Below are 20,162 nucleotides of genomic sequence, written 5' to 3'. Positions count from 1 at the left end.
CTGCCATAATTCATATTTGAAACTATCTTTTTAAGTGAGTTTTTAAACTGTTTATTAATTAATTTAATTATTATTTAAAAAGTTTATTAATGTAGCTTCTAGAAAAGTAATTTTACATGTATTTAAAGTTACACGAATTTAAATTCAAAATATTCTAAGCCCCACCCCTTCCCTCCAAATCCTTTTTTTCTCTTCTCTGTTGCTCCTGGATTTCGGTATGTATTGTTAATTTTGGAAGTAGGCCTGACATCTTTCCCAGATAAATGAGTAGTAACTCATTTGAAGAACAGAATTAATGGATGTGAATTYGACACGGCATCTGTGAAAAGAGGTCAAGCTCCACAAATACCTTCCTCCCTCCTCGCCCCAAGTTRGTCAGTATTAAGATGAGAAAGTTTGGTTTATCTTGACCCTTTAGATTTCCAAAAAGCATTTATCATGGTTATAACTGGCTTCTTGCATGTGCTGAGGCCATGCTGTCATATTACTTATATCACAGGCCTGGAAAAGAAGGTGAATTATGTGRCAGAGTTTGGCAATAAGATGTTGCTGTTCAAAGTAGTGTCAAAGAAAACRGCAAGCTGCAAACAACTGCATGAACCCGAAAGGCTTCTGTGATAGATGATGATTGCACTGTAAAATAGCAAATGGGATCCAATATACATAAATTTAAACTGGCACGCAGAGGCACCGGAGAAATGATCCCAAGTTTGCATGCAAAACAATGGGCCTTGAATGCAAAATAAGTAATAAAGATTGAAAACTTTTCAGTGTACTGTACGCAGGTCTATAAAAAGTGGCATAGATGGGGTGAATAAGGAGTTATTGTTCCTTGTGGGAACAACACCCRTCTGTGGGGAGCTGAAAGATCAAATCAGTGGCTCATGCGCTCCGAACAAACAATAGGAGGTGGCTCCTGACCATACGTGGTGCTGAGCTGTGCGGGTGCCAGAAGTGTAGTGGATGCCAAAGGCTTATGCAGAAAGCAAACAGACAAGCTAATGGAGAGAAAAAAAAATCTTTGAGGGTTATAAAAWTACAAAGACACCAGAGCTGACTCTCAAATGCACAGAACTACAAAATGGTGAAAGGTATTCGAGAAGTATCTCTACTTTGCTTCATATAGCAGCACATGAAAAGCTAGATCTGCTTTAAGGAAAAAAAAAATGAAAGCGTGCTTTTTTTTTCACTCTTAGCAGATGGTTTCAGTGACTGAAATTCAAAAATCTTAGTGTTGCTGGGGTTTTGCCAGTACTTGAGTAAGAGTTCCGTGTTTTGGCATAGTATGTTTTAATAATTAATCACTTGTGGCACTTTAAATTGCTAATGATATTGGAGAGCAGCCTTTTCAGTGAACTTTAAATAAAGGAAAGCACTGTTTTAAAATCTGAGTCAGCTTTTGAAACAATGCTTTAAGAAACCTACAGCTCTAATCAAAACATTAATATTTTTTCAAACCGATGTGCRTTCTTTGGTATGTTGAGCATATAGTTTAGAGTTATTGTACAACAACGTATACACATGTAGTTGAAAAAGTTTGAATGCTTTCTATTGATTTTCTTGATATTTAATATTATGAAGTTTCTGATCTTGTTTCCTATATTAAGAAAACCTGAATTATTCTTAATGGCTAGATAAAATGAAAAAATTATGCCAGATTGTGTTTATGTATTTTTGGACTTTTGGCAAGTCTCAAATTACAAATAGTAGGAACGTTTCATAGAATCCGTCTGCTTAAACTGAGCTTCTTCAACATAAAATAGCTAGAAAGTGACAAAACAAAAGGAACATCAAAACAAGGAAAAGTCTGGAAGATCCTTGGGGGCACGAGGAGGTTGGATGCAATCTGAATATATGTAGCTATGTATCAAGTTTCCTTTTTCACTGTAGTTCAAAGTAGTCAAAATTCCTGTGACAACAATCGAGGAAACTTTYGTCTGAGCGCTTGCACTTTTTCTGAAGGAACAGCTGTTATTTGTATGTGCCAAACTTCCATCACATTCAGAAAATTACAAATATAAATACACCATGTACTAATTTTTATACTTCATCTCAGGAACCCACAAAAGTAACCCCATTTCTGGAGGAAGGGGGGTGGAAATCCTACTCATCTTTTACAACATGCAGGAACAAGGAATTTTAGTCTTGCCAAGAAATCCTAGTTTATAATGACGCTTGTTGGATGGTGAACTGTTAGGGCGAGGAAGCTGACTTCTAGCATGGCCAGAGGCCACTTCATAGTTCATCGTTCCTTATCTTCCAGTGTTGTTCTGCACTTTGCCACAGTTTTCTTCTATTGAGAGTATGACAGTGAGTCAGAGAAAGAAAAGCAGTTAAATTCCAGTAAAGGGGAGAGCAATATTTTTGCTGGGTTTTCATTTGATTATAAAGAGTATGTTACAACAGAACTCAAAACTTTTCTTTACATTACGTTCTCTATGATATGTGTATGTGCGTTCATATACACATGTGTATATTTTATTTCTCAAATCCAAATATAATGAGTAGCGAGGGACTGTGGATGTTCTGGAGAACCAAGGGTGGCATCAAAGGGAATGGAAAGCTCTAAGCAAGCTATTAAACATACTAACGTGCATGGATTCGGGCACACTAACAGAACATATTCTATTTCAGGCCCTTGGCAAAAATATAAACCATGTCTAAAAAGCTGGGCTAGACAAACAACAGCTCCTTTTGGCCGGGAGCCAGCCGCGGTTCTCCAGCCGTATGGCCCCATAAGCTCAGCCGCGGAGCCGGGCGAAGACGCCTGCCGGTCGCTGCGTTTTCTTGTTCCGCGCTTCCCTGCTGCCCCGTTCTCTGCCCCCGGCCTCCCTTCCTTGCTTGTGCRTTGGCCTTACGAGGTATTAAAAAGCGAGTTGTTCAGATGGACCCACCAAGTCTCGCCTGGACGTGAGCCACACTGCGCCACATTTTCTATTTACCAGAATTACCCAGAAATTCTGGGTAATTAGTCATCCTTATTCATCATCCACAAGTCTTTAGCAGCAATAGTTTCTTTATATTATTTTTTTCTAGATCATTACTAAAAAATTGCAAGTGTTAAATTTGAAAGGATGCTGTTCAGGCTCTGCTGGACAGTCCACTTTGAAGTTTCATGCTGACTGATCACTCCGCAGTTACCTAGCTTGGAGGCTACATTGCACGTGCTCTAACCGCTCATGGCAGCGAGCGATGCTGGTCGTGAAGACAAGAGACAGAAACATAAACATATTTAGCAAATGAAGTAATGCAGGGCTTATTTAAGTTCTTGCTTTGCAGATTTTGGTAGAGATTAGCAGTATGTTTCACCTGGTTTTAGCTTGTGCATCTCATTATCCCTTTTATCCAAGATATTAATTTCTAGCTCRTTTTATGAATTTTGGTCTGTTCTCTCTGTCTTGAGTGTACTAATTTTCATATTATCTGATAAACTCATTGCAAGTCTGTGAATTTGGTCAGTTGTGATATTCCCTTCTTGCCTAAGACAGCTGTGAAACTCTGCTAAAGGGATTGCTACTCTTCTGAGATTTTTTTTTTCTTTTGGTAACTTGATGCTCACCGTTAATCAAATTTATAGTGTTTTTTCTAAGGTGTGTTCTCCTTATAATGAAACAATCCTCCTGTCCAAATATTCTGTATCGTATGAAAATAAGCTTGTATTGTAATTCCCTAGTAATAGTCTTTGCCTGATGTAGTCTTTGATGGCTGAGTCACTAGGTGTGTTGTGTAGAAACTTGCATTGATGCGGTATTAATAATTTATCGAGTGCACTTTAAGAAGCGTAGCATATATAGGCGTATGAAATGTTGATCTTCCTCCATAATAAGAAATTTTCTTTTCCTCACTTGTTTGACTGACTGGTTATAAATGAACTGCTCAGCTGCACAATTTTCTTAACACTCTTCAAGTTCTTCCAAACAATTTGAGTTGGCTAACTCAGCATTAACTGTAGTTGTTCGCAAGTCATAACTCTGGCCTCTAAATTGACACTTAAAAAACAAATTGTGCTCCCTTTTATCTTTTATCAAGTGTTTTGAAGTGTAGCTGTTACACAAGAACTTGACTTCTCTATTCAATATTTACATAAATTGCTTTATCTTCTGAAGCCTTCAAAATAATGACAAATATTGTTTCAAATAAAGCAAGATCTACTTTAGTTTTTCTTCTCCCTGCTCTGCAGAGAGAGGTTTATGTTCGAAGTGTACCACATCCTGGTTCTGTGTAGGCTGGATGCAGAAAAAAATTGCAGGAGGTAGATGATTCCACGGGAAATTTCCCAGAAAGGTAGAATTCTCATCTTTTTCTTCTGACTCAATAGTGAGTTAAATAATAATCCTTAAAATTCAAAGCTTAACACTTTGGAGGTGGCGTTAGCAGTCTTACAAGAGGATTAGCACGAAGAATGTCATTGCACTTGCAAGCCTATCAAAATCCACTGAAGCAAATCAGGATATAGATGACTTTTCTGCAAGTGGAGCTCAGTTGTAAAACTTCACTACAATCTGCTTTTGTTTTACAGAGTTATTAAACATCTCTAGATTCAATCTCTAGATAGCAAAACATCTCTAGATTCTTTGCATTAATGTTCCTGAGCACATGTCCTTGAGCAATTCTCCATAGTTGTCAATCTCACTCTCTTGCGAACTCAGGAAAAATATAAGTTACTTTGCAAAGTTTAACGTGAAGCTTTTCCTTTGGAGAGGAGGGCAGCCAAGCTCCAAATAAGCTGTGGGAAGATAACATGTTCTCCTTACCAAAGTATGCTGAAGTTTTGTTAGTGGAATAGCTGTGAAACAACAGACAGATTACTTCCTTTAGAGAAGACAAGGGATGTTCTGAAAGGGGTGGCATAAGCAGTTAATTAGTAAAATAGAGAAAGCACCYATTTCTGTTAAATGTACAACATAACTTACAGTAATTTAAAGTATTATTAGTTTAGGATTTAATACATGGAAATTTTTTTTCCACCTGGAAGCTGAAATTGAGAAAGTGATGTTTATCCTGCTATATGGAGGATTCTAATCTCTCATCCATTTGGTGAAGAAGCAGAAAACCTTGATGCTAGTAAACCACAAAAGAGTTCACTTAAATAGTTGATTTTCTAGTTAAATATGAACAACTATTCTGATACTGGATAAAACTCTACGAAACAGAGCCTACCTTGTTGGTAAAGCATTTGTAGATGGGATCATAATCAAATTTGGTAGATTTAGAACTAACCACTGACATGTTATTCACCCAGTGAAATGTATTCCTGAATTAGTAGCTGTTACTGCCCTGAGTTGTTAAGTTAGTCCTGCTGGGACGGAGGGGTTGGACCAGATGACTTCCTGTGTCCCTTACTACCCARATTATTCTGCAATTGTGAATGTTCACTTCTGTAACTAGGATGCTTTCTAAGGATTGTTAACATCATTAAGATAAGTAGAGGAAAAAATGCAAGTATCGAAATATTAAGTAAAGTAGCTGAAATTGAATTTTTGACACTGTTCATCAACTAGGAATTTTAACTTTTTTTGACCATTTTTTGATCTTTGAAAAGATGACTGTAAAGCTGAAGGAAGCATTGGCTTCACTTTCTCCCCCACCCTGTATATTACCCTGTCAGTACAGAAGCATGAGCTTTTAGTCCATGCCAGTCACTGTCTCGGTGATATTTCATCTGGCAGCTTTCACTGAAGGCTAGTAAACTGACTATTTTCTGTCTCTGTATTAGAAAGATGCCATCTGTGCAGACAGCAAGAGCTAGCTCTGAAAACCAGTGTCAGACAGTCTCTCTGAAGCTGAAAAGTTCTGATGTGTGCAAGTCAGCCTTTGCTCCCCCGATGCTGTCTTGTGCAGGTTACATGGTGATGCACAGTGTTAGGGAAAATGTTTTCTGCAGAGGGTACTTTGTAAAGGGCTTGCTTAACTGCAGTGTGGTCCCTGCTTATTAGCTTCTTAGCTTTATGTATATAGTTTAGTTGAGTGTAAAAACAGAAAAGTAACTGATTTTCAAYTCCAAACTGAAGAATCAGTCATCATTTCCCAAAGAGATTTATTGTCTTCTATGAATTTTATTTTACRATAACCTATTTTACCAGTGTTTACAAATGCAAGGGAATACTGAAAATGCAGTGCATCAGAGCCATCCTTCAAAACTTCATCAGTGGAACAAATACTTCAATATTATGATGTTGTGTTGCAGCAGAGTGAAGGTTCTGAATTACTAGTTACTGACTTCAATGCTTATACATCCAATTTTAAACTGGATTAATTAAAAATAGATTTTGAAATTAAAACTAATTTGAATTTGTTGGATTTAATTGAGCAGACTTCTGGTGGAAAGTAAATCACTTTTTTTTTTTTTTTTTTTTTTTTTTTTTTTTTTTTTTTTTTTTTTTTTTTTTTTTTTTTTTTTTTTTTTTTTTTTTTTGTATTTCAGGTAACATTCAAGGAGCAACAATAGTGGATGCCCTTGATACGCTATATATCATGGAAATGAAAGAGGAATTCCAGGAAGCCAAGGACTGGGTTGAAAAAAACTTAAATTTCAATGTGGTAAGTAGCATTGCTGATTAATGCTTAACACTTGTTTAATATCCAGGGACCAGCTGAGGACTGGATTCTAATATTGCAAGCACTATATAAGGAATTACAAAATTTAGACTATTGATAGGTGAAGTGGGAAACGGAGATGCAATGAAGCTACTGCTCTTCTTTATATATATGTAGTTTGTCAATCCGAGAGATTTGTATAGATAGGTGAGACTCGGCTGAATGGAAGGAAGAAGGAATAGAGTATTGCTTACTAGAAAATGAACAATGAACATTTCAGTCCTTTTGGGTGGAAGAATCAGAACACTTCAATGTAAGCTTTCTTTTTTTTTTTTTAGTTAGGTAAACACATTGCCTTTTTGCTTTCTGAAATCTTCCACAAACTAGACTTGCAATTAGAGAAAACTGTACACCAGAAGTGTCAATTCATCTCTTTTCTATATTACAGTAAAGTAAAGTTGGATCGTATGAGTTAGGCTGAACTAGGTGGCACAAACTGAGCTACTTTAGTCACACAAGGCACTGGGTCATCACAACTGCGTGTAGAATTGATCATATTATCTGGGAAATCTGCAGTGTGAGAGCAAAGTTCTTTTGTAAGGCTTTTATGCTAGAAATGCATTGAACACACTAAAAATTAAATTGCTAAAAGTTTAATTTTAGAAGCCCTAGTTTTGATCTTTTTTCCCTTTTTGGCGATGGTATGTATTGTAATTGCTGGGCACAGAAAGCTAATGGAGTACTGACCAGTATGGTTAAAGTAAAGCAGTACAGCACTGTAGGCATGGTACACTGAGCACTTTAAAGCTCTTGTACTTATGGTGTGTAATGGTGGAAACACTTGGTGGTTGGGGGGAGGAGGAAAGGACATTTTCTAATATATTATGCAAAAAGTCAGGATTAATTAGCTTCTCTTACCTACTTGGGAATTAATTATCCTTTTAAGGAGAAGGAGCTAAGAGTGGATATTAGATAGTTTATATAAGCAACAGTTTAGTGTGCATTTAAATTTACATTAATAACTTAAATACAAGACTTTGAACAGTACTTCTGGGCAGTTTCAGATGTCTGAAAGRCATGCTAACTCTGTCTTGAGTGTAAGATTTTTTTTTCCCCCAAAGGAATTTTTGTAATATTAAATTCCTGTCTTATTAGCATGGCATTAAGATGTTAAAAATGTTAAAAAGAACAAAACATCATAGAAAATAGCAAACASCACTTTAAAGGAAAACCTGGACTATAGTTGGAGGAACATTATGAAGCCACRTAGTGATTTACATTAATAAACTGAAGTCTTTGGTTTCACACATAATCTTGCTCTACTGTATACTGCAAACTACTTGTAGATGGTATTGCCTGCAATTTCTGCTCATCAGGTTAATTTATATACTGTTTTAAAAACTGCAACGTTTAAGTGTATCTGAGAAAAAAAAGAATCAAAAGTATAAAGTCGTCATAAATGCCTGAAATTCTATATTGTATTAATCAGTCAGTGCAGTAAGCAAAAACCAACCACTGCTTCACAGGTAATACTGGCATGCATCTGAAACAAGTGTCTTAAATAACTGCCTTGAGCTCAACACCTCACAAAATTTATTTTCTTAATACTTTATCTGTAGTAGCCATATAGAATGGAATTTTATACTGACATCAATACTAACTAAATGAGCTTTCCCAAAGTAAAATGAGGAAATTAAAATGGACAACCATAACACCAACTTTAACAATCAACATCAGCTTGTTTTGTTAAATTGCTTGAATTTAACTTGAAGCTATTCAACATGTACTCAACTCTTGTTTAGTTTTCTATATTAGATATAAGTTCTGGTTTAAAATGCTGCTTTGTAAGTCACTCAATGCAAAGAATAGCAGGACCCCCTCTTCTTTTGTGCTTAGGCATTTAAAGCCCAAACCTAGTTATTTATCAGGCATTATGTAGCATTTTCTGCATTAACATTTTATACACTATTACTTGCTCCTATTTTAGAAACCGTTTTTCTATGAGAGCAATTTAGTCTTTAATAATTGACAGCTTGACAAAACCTTAAGTGTTGTTTCTTGCAAATTGTATGAAATGTGTTTCTTTTTTATGTTTCTAATCATTTGCTGGACTATGGCAGGTTAATCAGGCAGCTTTTTAGAAAGCATATTTAGTCCTTACTTGAATAATTAGGATTAATTTCTGTATACATCTAATCTTAGAACTATAACATTTAAATGTTGAGTTTCTTTAAGAAGTTCATTACAAAACATAGCTGTGACTAATCTGTGGCAGAATCTTTTCTGTTTATTTAATTTAGCCAGCTGTATTAAATAGAATACAAATAATCTTTTCCAGAAGTTTATAATACTTCAGATACTCAGTGTATGTAGTGAGCTATTTGGCTAGCACTAGATCATTCTCATTACCTAATGATGAAGGTTTCCAAATTTCAGTTTGTAAAGTAGCCATTATCTTATCCCGACAAAAGCAATTTGAGAATAAAGATGATGTGATGAGTAGTGGTGCCACATTGGTAATTCTTCATGCGTTGAACTGAGGGACTAAATCTAATAAATGAGTTGGCAAGTATTACTCTTAATTGTTTACACTTCTGAAGAAGGCAGGCTGTTTTGTTTTAGGGGAAGACTTCTGGACAARTAAATGTCACCTTCCTTAGCAAACTTGGAAGTGCAAATGTTTTGAACTTCCCCTTTTGAAGTGTAACACACTTAGGCTACTTTTATTATAGCTAGAGCTGGTGGCCTGCTGTTTTTAAAACTGACAGCCACGTTGTAATGCTCAGTGTTTGTTCTCTCGTAACTACTGATACTTCTCTCGGTTGATACCTTGCTTATGTTTTAGCCAAATTGGCTGAGTAGTTCTTCAAGAATTAATTTGCGTCCTCTGATTCTTTTTCTCTTAAGAAATTTAGTTCCATTGGAAAGAGACTGGACACTTAGTGTTGACTAAATCAATAGTTTTTTCATCATGAATGTGCGCTTTGTTTTGCATGGTATCGCTTCATATGTGTTTGGATCTATCTTTGATCTTAAGCAGTTAATATAGCTGAGGATTTGGTCTTTTCTCACCATATGTGCTGCAGCCTGTGCGCTGTTTTTGCAGTGTTATTGCACAACCCTGCCCAAGGTTTCCCAGGGCCAGGTTGGATACCAGCACCACAACTGAGCAAAGGGAGCCTGTCTTTCATGGGATCACTAGGGAACTTGAGTGTTTCCTAGCTGCAACTGCACACTGCTGTGTGCTTCTTTATGTTTTTTCATCGTTTGCTGTAGTAAGTGTGCACACACTGAGCATTCAGCGCTTTCTTGAAAGACTTGCTGTACCATCGCCCATCTGCTGCTCCACGTTGGACGGGAAAACACTATCAGACCCAGCTGCATGTGGGGAAAGTGAGTTGGTACTTAGGAAGATAAATTAGAAGAGAGTTTTTAAGGAAGAGAGTTTTTAAAGAAATGGATATGGGGTCAGAAGTCAGGGAAATAGTGATAAAGTAGCTAAGGCATTTGGCACAGCACTGAACAGCTAGGAGTTCTTGGATACTGGAATTGACAGTCTTTGCCTTCTATGCACAGACCCCTCTGCCCAATTTCTTTCATAYGAGCGATAAACTGATCTGCCCGGAGCCTCTCCCCAGCGTGTRGCTGGAGCTGGAGGCTCTGGTGAGGCAGAAGAAAGGGCAGTGCTAGTGTGGGGAAGGCTCAGAGCTACCTGGAGGTTTAGGATTGTTCTTCCTCTCTGTTGGGACAGAAGGCAAAGACAGAAGACAGCTACTACTTGGAGATACTTGAAAGCCATCTGGGCAGGATCCTGTGCAATSGGCTCTAGGTGACCCTGCTTGATCAGGACTAGACCTCCAAAGGTCCCTTCCAATCTCAACCATTCTGTGAATCTGTGATACAGAAGGTGGGATTAGTTTGAGAAGTTAAAGAGAGAGAGGATGAGTCAAAACTAGTAAATTATACTCTGAAACGTCTCTTCTCTGGCTCGGTTGAATTCCCTTCCCTTCCTCTCCAAAAATGCAAATTTGCCCATACTGCGTATCAGCAACAGTCCCTGGCCTGTGCTGTCTCATAGGGTGTCCCCTGGCCAAAATCAGAGCAGAAAATCCTAGCAGTTAAACACATGTGGAACAGTGCTTCAATTTGTCCCCTGGCCTGCTTAGCCTTCTAATGCRGGTATAGTCAGACAGGACCAGGGTGGAGACAAGGTACAGAGCAGAAAGTAATGAGTTTGTTCAGCAAATAGGAAAATCATCTCATCTTCTAGAAAAATTTCTCAGAGATGAATTTAGAAACTGGGACACCTGAAAGAAATAATTTTCCTGTTAGTGGATTTTGCTTTGTTTGCCTTATCCCTCTCCATTTTTGGCCAAAATGGAGAATGGCAGGAAGTTGTGATTGCTTAGTCAGAGGAAAGTGGCAGTGATCGGTGCAGTAGCTCTACCTGTGTGGATGTAATATAATTGACTTTAATTGACATTTTGTGCAAGCACTGAGTTGTGCATTATCTAATCACAGAACCCTTTCCTTGTTAACTGCACAGGATGAATCCACCTAGAAAAGAGTGGATGTTACACTGTAGAGAAGGTACAAAGCGCCTTTGCGTATTTGTTTTCAAAGGTGGTGCTAAGTGAATCAGAGAAGGGATGAGTAAGGCAGCAAGGATGAGACTTGTGTCCTACCAGTACTGCTGAGCAAAAGCTGTTTGCAGAGGTCAGTCACTGCGCCTGACTATAAGCCACCTCGAAGCCTGAAGGCTTACTTACCACTTCTGATTTTTATCTCTGTACTTAGMTTTGCAAATGTAAGTATCTTTTAAAGTGGCTTTGTATGCAGCTTCATGCAACATAGATGTTCTACATTTATTATGGCTGCTTTTTGGGGGACTAAGACACAGTGGAAAAGGTATAGAAATTTGATAATGAAGTTGCATTTATCTCTACTGTYTTAAATGGATTAATCTATCCTTTTACCAAGAACCCAAAATTCTAAATGTTCTTTGGATCTAATCGATAATGCTTCCAGCATTTATTATTAATTATGCTGTAGTTCAAATCTGTGTGGTGTGGCAGTCAATAGCAGGGACAGACTTCTAGAATCCACCAAACTTTTTATTTTAAGCTTAGAAACATCTTAGGGCAACTTGAAATCTTGCTGCTCTCAGGCTGTAGGTACTGTATTCAGTTGTAATCATCTTTAACAGTTCGTAACCTAGTGTTCTGGCTTAGGAACAGATAGATTTTGGCAGTTTATCTTTTCTTGTTGTTTTCTATTTAAGCAAAAAAAATTAAAAAGTTTTCTAATATAGCATCTTGTGATAAGATAGCTTTCCTAAATAAAGTGTGTGGGAGGTGCGAGTAGATGGACTTCAGCTAAAAGTGTAATAGCTCTGTGAGGGAGCTTGAGGAAGCCAGCCCTTGAAGTTGTTTTTTTAATTTGTGGGACTATTTGTTTACTAGTTTGCCAAAGTGAACTTGTTAGTGCACTCTAAATGATAAACTTTAGAGTGACTTGATCTTGTATGGATTAGAAGTGTTAATAACAACTGGTTCTGGTGGGTTAAAAGGAGATTTTAACTAAGTTTATTATTAAATGCATTTCTTTTTTTTGCTAGTTAATGCCATCTGTAACACTTTACTTTTGTGCTTGTTTTCCTTTTAAGGTTTTACAGTCTGCCATGTGGGGATTTCAATAAGTTTAAATAACAGGAGGTGCAGTAACCAAGCTTTGATACTTGYAACAAAGCTTACTGAAAGTGGTTCCCTTATCAATGGGAACTGAATATTTAAAAAAATTGCTGCTTAATTTCAGTTGTGGAATGCGAATGAAATTTTTTTCCCACTATTACAAGTAATTAAAATGTGATTTAATTAAAGTAGCTTAAAGTAAGCTGATGTGTAGTAGTCTTCATGTCTCTATTCTACAGTGCTTGGTAATGCCAAGATTTTCTTGATTTGTTCCCAGCCTTTGTGCTTAAACAGGGGGATGACATTTTAGGCTCTTGTATGACCATTTTTTTGTATAGAATTATGGGCATTTTCCAGCATTGTTCAGTATTATTTAATATACGGTCCCTGGATTTATCTTATGCAGTTTTTTTTATGATGACTAGCTACTTAGGAGGGTGGATGAGCCATGCCTACAGGATAGAGGCTGTTTATGATGGTGCAGTATGATATAGAGGGGAGGGTATTGCTATGTTTCTTATATATACAAACAGTAGATGGAAATGGAAATGAGGTGACTGAAATTTTGTTGCATCTTGATAAGACAAGTACAGGAGAACTGAAGGAAAAAAGTTCTGGAATGAATCTGTCTGGTAAAGAAGACTGAAATTATTTAGTGGGGTTGGAGTCTTATTTGGAACTTTATTATAAAGACTAGCAGAGTATGTTCTTTATCAAATATAAATTGCAGTGATTCAATTACTCCAAGTACATCATCCACAAAGAGAGCATGCAGTGATTTCTCCAACTGAAGTATGATGAGTGCCAGGTGGAAGCTGATGCTAGATAAATAAAATTGTGTTCTGTTTCAAGTGTTTCATTTATGACCAAGGATGACTTGCCATATCATAGACAAAAACATAGATGGAAATTGTTTTGACCTTCATTTATGAATTTGTGGGGAGAAATTTGAGGAAAGAAGTATGCTGAGAAAATGACCCAGAAGGGTGAGAATACTGATGTTTATGAAGCTGGAGACATCCAATAGGACAAGGGCCTCAAGAGAGCCCAGTTGGTAGTAGCTTTGTCTGAACTGTGCTTTAGGCRTTAAATTTAACCACAGATGGCTGAGATGTCACCAGTTTACCAGTCGTGGACTTACTGCTCCCGCTTGCATAAGAGTGAGGAAAGAAAGATGTGTAGCTGAGGGCAGGTTTACAAATAAAAGAGAAATGCAGAGTAACATAGACTAATTTTACACTTGACACCTTTCTTTGATTGGTAATATTTGTTCAGTTGTGGAGCTGGAGCTTCCTCAGATACAGTCAGCCCCCTTCTCTTTTCCAGTCTAAAAAAAACCCCAAGGACTGAAAAAACCTGATAGCTAAAACTGTCAGGTTCTGCAACTTACAGTATTTCTGTGCCTGAGGTACAGTTCTTCTGCTGCTTAAAACAACTTATTTCATCATTTCATCCTTTCTGCTTACTGAGACAAAATACATGTTACACCCTTTGAATGTGGAAGCTAGCCTATCTGTGCAACCTGAGTTTCAGAAAGTAAGCCTCCATTTGAGACAAGCACTCTCCACCRTATGTAAATAGGTTCACTTTGATTTTGAGTTTCTAGTCACTGATGTAAAGGATGTTGCATCTTTGTCTGTTAGTAATTTTGTCTTCAGAAGCTAATAAAGGAAACCAGATGAAATCCCATTAAGTAGTCAGTGTTGCTCGTGTATCACATAGTGCTATGTATATTGCTTTTGATTTTCTATTTCTGTAAATRCAGTGAGGGGCAGTCACAATTTCTCTGGATTTCAAGTAGCGCTTAGACTATCCCGTTTATGATACACTTATCAGAAGATCAAATAGCRGGTGATAAATTATTGATCAATTATAAGATGAACGATCAAATTATCTACATACTTCAATTAACCTAAACGCCTTGAAAGTAGAACAAGAATATGTTGTTCCCAGTGCGCATGCCACTTTCTCAAATATCCACATTTATTCAGAATGCTTAATGAARGGAAGCCCTGCAAAATCAGCAGCTACAGCAAGATGTTTTTGTATAGTAATAAAACATTAGCACAGACAAGTACTAACAGAAGGTKTCTCGGATATTGTTGGACACAGCATGTGTTGATGAAATCTGAGTTGGGCTACTAATAAAAAGAATGTGAAATTARAGATTATTTATAATCATCGGATGGTTATCATTGGAAGGGACTTTTGGAGATCATCTAGTCCAACCCCTGCTCAAAGCAGGGTGAACATCCAATTGGGCAGAGCCAGCTTGCCTGGGATCTTACAGTGGGACCAYTGCAGTTACTTTAAAATCAGAGTGTCCAGCCATGTCCCCTAGAGACTTCTCCTTAGAGAAGTTCCATTAGATCTAATGAAAGTAATGGAAGTGTTTCTCAGACCTCCTATGTAATGATAAAATGAAGGTTTGAAAGAGAAGGCTAACCTTGAAATTTAAAAAAGAAAAAAAAAGAAAGAAAAGGGGATAAAAGACAAAAGAACTCTGGTCTTTTCAGTTGATGAAGTAAAAGAAAAGACTTTGGGAGAGGAAGATAAAGATTTTTTCCTATGTATCTGACACTATTAAGCTGATCATAAGGTATCAGTGTGCASTTGGGTCTGACAGCAAAACAAAAATAACGTTCCATATTTGACATTTAACTTCTGTAATAGAAATATAGAGACCTATTTGTGCAAAACTGTGTATGGATGATGATTTAAAAACATGAAAGAAAGGTAATGGACAGGATGTGGCATCTTAAATGTGTAGTACAAAAAGTTGTTAAAAATTAAATTTCAGGAAGAATGGTAAAGTTGATGTAGCAGTAATGTACTTCTTTTAGGACGCATCCACTTTTCTTAACAGACTACTTCCTATTAAAAACTTTCCATGTAGAGATGAATGCTACTTCAACATGGAATTATAAAACCTCTTTAAATGTTTTACAAGTTGCTATAATCTGTGCACTTTGCGAGACTGATACTGCCCTGGTATAATGARTTTTGGAATCCCGATCCTATTAAACATTCAGCTTTCAAGTCTACACTTCATGAGATATCTCTCTGTTTTGTTCATTGCGTGTGCCTCAGTGGCTCGTATAAAGATTTTGGTAAAGAACTGCAAATTTCAAACAAAGCTTCAGAGATGTGGGCAAGTGAAGTATTGGAAAACTGATAACATTAAAACAATGAGTACCTTCAAGAAATCTCCTGAAAGAGCACCACTTCAGCAAACATATAATCAGCGTCTATAGATGCAGTAGGGATAAAATATCTTACAATAAAGTATCAGATAGGTATTATAACCATATTTGTTTATTTCTCACCAGAATGCAGAAATTTCAGTTTTTGAAGTGAACATCCGTTTTGTTGGTGGACTTCTTTCAGCTTACTATCTTTCAGGAGAAGAGGTAAGATATTTTCATGTATTTTATTTGAAATATCATCATCTTGATAGATAGCTGACTTTTAGATTAATAATCTGTTTTATTTATCAGAAATAAACTTGTTTAAATCTTTGAAAATTTGACTTGTCCTGTAAAGACCTCTCCACTAGATTTTCTTGCTTCTGTCTGCACTATCACTTCATGTAAGTGTTAAGTGTTTTTTTTTGCCTCACTTCAAATCACACCCAGTATGCTCTTACTGGGCTGTTTGTTGGAATGTGTAACAATGTTGTGGCAGTGGTAGATTTGGTGCAGTGGAAGCCTGCTTCTCAAAACATCTTGGAGAATGTCCTTTCACTAATGAACTATTCCCCTGACAAAGCTATTGGCCTTTCTGATGAAACTTCAACTGAAAGAAAAAGACATATTAAGAAAGAGAATAACTAGTAAGCCTAGGCATGTGAATGGCATTAGAGCATTAATCTCCAATTAATCTCTATTGCCTTCTCAATAATGAGTTTCAAAGGTCCTATCACAATGCCTGTCATGGTTTCTGGGGAGGATGAAGAAGTAATTTTGTCTAAGAGCTTTGACTAATGCAGTTATTTCTGTAATAAATTTAGAGAGGGCTACACTGTCACATGTGCTATGATATTTTAAATTTTTGGCTTGGCACTTGGTCTTTTAATTTTACTAATTTAAACACTCATTCCTATTGATGGATTATAATAGCGTTTTATTATGGGAATAACACAGATTAAAACTCTTAAATCACAAGCTGAATTTAGCATCAGATTTCTTTAAATCCAGAGCAATTATTTTTGCAAACTCCACAAAACCCTAAAGTTGTATAATTTTCTTTTATATAAAAATTTCCTAATTATTAGGTGAAGTTCTGTTTTGAACCTGTCACTTTAAATTATCTTAAATTCTACAGCTTGTGTGTTGGGTTTTTTGTTAGAATTCATTACCAGGTCAAAATTACATACTTGAAAAAGCAGCYTTGAGAAGACAGTATTTCTCTAATGTTTTTATGTCTTGAGTAAACTTACTTATTTCTCATGATTCTGTTCTTGATGCAAGTGTATTGAACAGATGTAAATGTTTTAAGATACATAGTTTTTCATATTTTAACTTGCTTACAATGTTCTGACAAAAATTACACTTCTGACCCRTTGCAAATTCGCACTTAACATTAATGAAACAAAATTGAGAAAGGGTTAGTGGTTGGTTTCATTTTACTATATAGTATAATATAAATAATATATATAATATATAATTTACTATATATTGTTTTACTTAATGCTTCATCTCTGACTGTTGAAGGAAATCAGTTGTTTTCCTACAGTAATTCAGCAACCAAGAAATAAGCGTATGTAAGAGCAGCTTTAGAATTAAAGGCTTCTGTGATTAAATAGTTGTATTCCACTAGTACTTTGACTGCCGGCCTACTTCTCATGAACTGTAGTGAGCTTTTTCAGTATAACCTATTACTAAATTTTAATTAACTGGTTGTGACAGATATAGAGAATACTTCCTGGCAAACAATGAGCTAGTAGAGGACATAAAAGACCTTTAAATGAAGTGGCGACTGACTGCCAAGAAATGCCTGAACAATTTGTCATCAGTGCTGTTAAGTTCATTTGTTTGTTGATGGTTTCTGTCTTGTGTCTGTTGATGTGCAGTCTCACTTTCAATCAACGGATGTAGCTTCTCCTAAATAATACCTTGTCATTGCTTCTCAACCATTCCTTCACCTTTAGTGAGGCAGTTTTACCGCTATATCTTGGACTAGATTTATAGCCGTACTGATGTTAAAATAAAACTCTATTGTATAAATTAAATGAGGAAGTGGCACATTTAAAATAAAAGAAGGTGTTTCACACAATACGTAATTAAATGGAACTCTTTGCCATGGGATATTATTGACGCTGGATGTTAAYGTCAATTCTCAAAATGAATGCACTCATTAATGGAAAGAAAAAGGACTCCTGAAAATGAAGATGAAATGTTTAAGTAAGGAGGGCCCTGAGTCCCTGCAGGCTGGGAAAGACATGGACCATGCTTGCTGCTGCTTCCTTTGCTCTTTCGTAGACATCTACTGTCCAAGGCAGAGTGATGGTCTTGTTTTCACATTCTTAAACTAATAGTAGTAATAGTGGCTTAGAGAACGTAACTCTGCATGCTTCCTCCTGGACCTCTGCCGTTCTCAAAATTAGGGAAACTCTCTGCTTGATTTKTCTCCTACATCTAAGATACCAAAGCAGTAACGAGCTGCTGAATGTAGGAAGAGCTGGGTGCAGCTCTAGAGCACCCGTGCAGCGGTATGACGTCCCCTTTCTGCATAAGCCTGTCCTATGCTGGTGCTGCTGACAGGAGGCAAGGGCTTAGGTCTCCAGGGTCTAGCAGCCTTCACAGAAAGTGTATCTTTCATCATCCTTAACTCCACTATATTAGTGGGCCTCCCTAAGAAATTGGAGCAGTCTGTGTATAGCTGAACTRTGGAAGATTAAACTTCCTCAGTAAAAAGTTCATAATACCCTTTACCAGATTAAATATTTAAAAAATTTATATTCGCTGTGCTCACTTGTCAATATTCTAATTAAAGAAAGTGCTGTTTCAGTGAAAGGAGTGACAGAAATAATTGTTTGTACTTCTGAATTACATTTCCGTGGTTAATGATCCAAAGATGCACCATATTGTATGTCCCATAATCATTTATAAGTCTAACTAATCATGATTAGAGAATATTCTGTCATACTGAGAAAATTCTGAAACATCTTGCTCGCATAATCGTTCATTCAGATAAAGGCACCAATGTGACTAATCTAAGAAGTGAACAAATGGAATAGTTTGCCTGCTGATAAGTGCGTGGGGCTCACTTACAAATAGAGCTGTGAGCTGCTTTATATTGAACTTCCTAGAATTTGTGCCTTACTAGAATTAATTTGAACTGTATAAAAATCCTAGAACAGTGTCATATACTTTAAAACCCCAGGGGTTTTTTTAATGATTGCTATTTAAATATGAGCTAGAAAGAATTCCAGTCAAATATCAAACTTTAGTTGTAAAATAGCTACAAATGTCAGAAAAATTTATTTCAAGAAAAGGTATTTTGCAACTTGGTATGACCTTTTTCATATTTGCACTGCAAAGCAAGATATCTGGTAAGGAGGAAGAGTGTTTAGAACTGCTCTGTGGTATTTTCCCGTCTGACACTGAATTTCTGGTATGCCAGAAGGAATCAAGAGTATTGTCTACAATGAGTTCCCCTGTTCCGCAAACCTAGAAAAATTTTTTCTTCTCTCTTGTTGGTAGTACACTTCCATCTGCAGTCATATAAGGAGATAATTCTTTATTAACTTTTGGAGGAGACAACACTATATCCTCTAACAGCAGCTAAGACCTCTCTTGGAAGTCATGGAGATGACATTTCTCGGTAGCACTGCAATCTTCATAGCAACACTGATGCTTGTTTATGGACACTTAAAAAAAAAAAAAATCCAACTTGTTCTTCTGTTTTATTGATAGTTGGCTCCTTTAGGTACTGTTAAAATTATTTTTTGCTCCATAATAAAGGGATTGTCTTACTGAAGACTGGTTTCACAGTCAGTAGATACGTTGCATAGGCAGAAATGGAAGGAGCTTTCAAAGACAATTGCTGTTTGTTCGATTAGCTCCAAAAGTAAATCTACCACAGTCTGAAGTGTATAAGGTGTATGTGACTTTGAAATTACATTGACAAGTTCCCAAATTCTTTTGAAGTTTTTTTGTTTTCTAGATGAGGTGACCAAATATACCCAAATATAACCCAAATATAACTTTCTCTTTGCTGGAAAGAAAGATAGTTGTTTTCACTGGAGGAAGACAAAATAAATTTGATAATGATCCACTTAATGTTTGTATTATTTATTTCCATGGCATGAAACAGAAATGTGACAGAATTTCTTACTCTGACACTATATTCAGTTGAAGGAATGGGAAATCATCCCGATCAGGATGAAAAAAAAAATACATTCTTCCTGTTGATAGCTATTGGATTTCATCAGTTTCATATATTGCCCTCTATCAACTTCTAATCAGAGTAAAAAAATGAAAAAAAGTGATTACATAATCACTTATTTAGGAATATCTGTGTTTAGAATAGGTGTTGCAGTGCAATTACTTGACCTAGCTTGATGATTTTGGCCTCCTGTCTGACTTCAGGCCTAATCATTGCCCTCTTAAAACAGCCATCTATCAGTGATGATGGTGCTGTCTTGTTAGTGAGAGGTAGACAAGAAATAATGATGCAGATGTTATTGATCTTGAGCTGCTTTTGCCAAGCTGACCACAAAACATTGCTGACTTCAGAGAGTACTCAGACACTACAGAATTTGCCTGTAATTATTTTTATCGGCTCTTCCTCCCATCTGGAGGTTTCTCTTATGGGGAATATGTAATTCAATAAACACAAAAATACATGACTCACCGTTTTGCTAAATCTTGAAGAGTAGTAGGATGAACTTTGCTACRTATAGAAGGGTACTAGCCTGTTTCCAATTAGTGA

At 36.5% G+C, this 20,162-nt stretch overlaps 1 protein-coding gene across 1 annotated transcript in view; it reads left to right on the top strand.

Annotated features, from left to right (window-relative positions):
- Window positions 1-20,162, top strand: part of MAN1A1 (mannosidase alpha class 1A member 1) — a 164,039-nt gene that overhangs the window by 56,245 nt on the left and 87,632 nt on the right. The window contains exons 4-5 of the mRNA XM_085318760.1: window positions 6,425-6,540; window positions 15,557-15,637. Of these exons, the coding sequence (XP_085174886.1) occupies window positions 6,425-6,540; window positions 15,557-15,637 (197 nt within the window). The remainder of the gene's footprint in view (window positions 1-6,424; window positions 6,541-15,556; window positions 15,638-20,162) is intronic.

Source organism: Rhea americana, unplaced genomic scaffold, assembly GCF_003343005.1.
Source record: "Rhea americana isolate MKP2758 unplaced genomic scaffold, rheAme1 scaffold_117, whole genome shotgun sequence".
In the NCBI taxonomy this organism is placed as follows: domain Eukaryota; kingdom Metazoa; phylum Chordata; class Aves; order Rheiformes; family Rheidae; genus Rhea; species Rhea americana.
The sequence above is the reverse complement of the archived record's forward strand: the minus strand, read 5'-3'. Positions and strand labels throughout refer to the sequence as shown.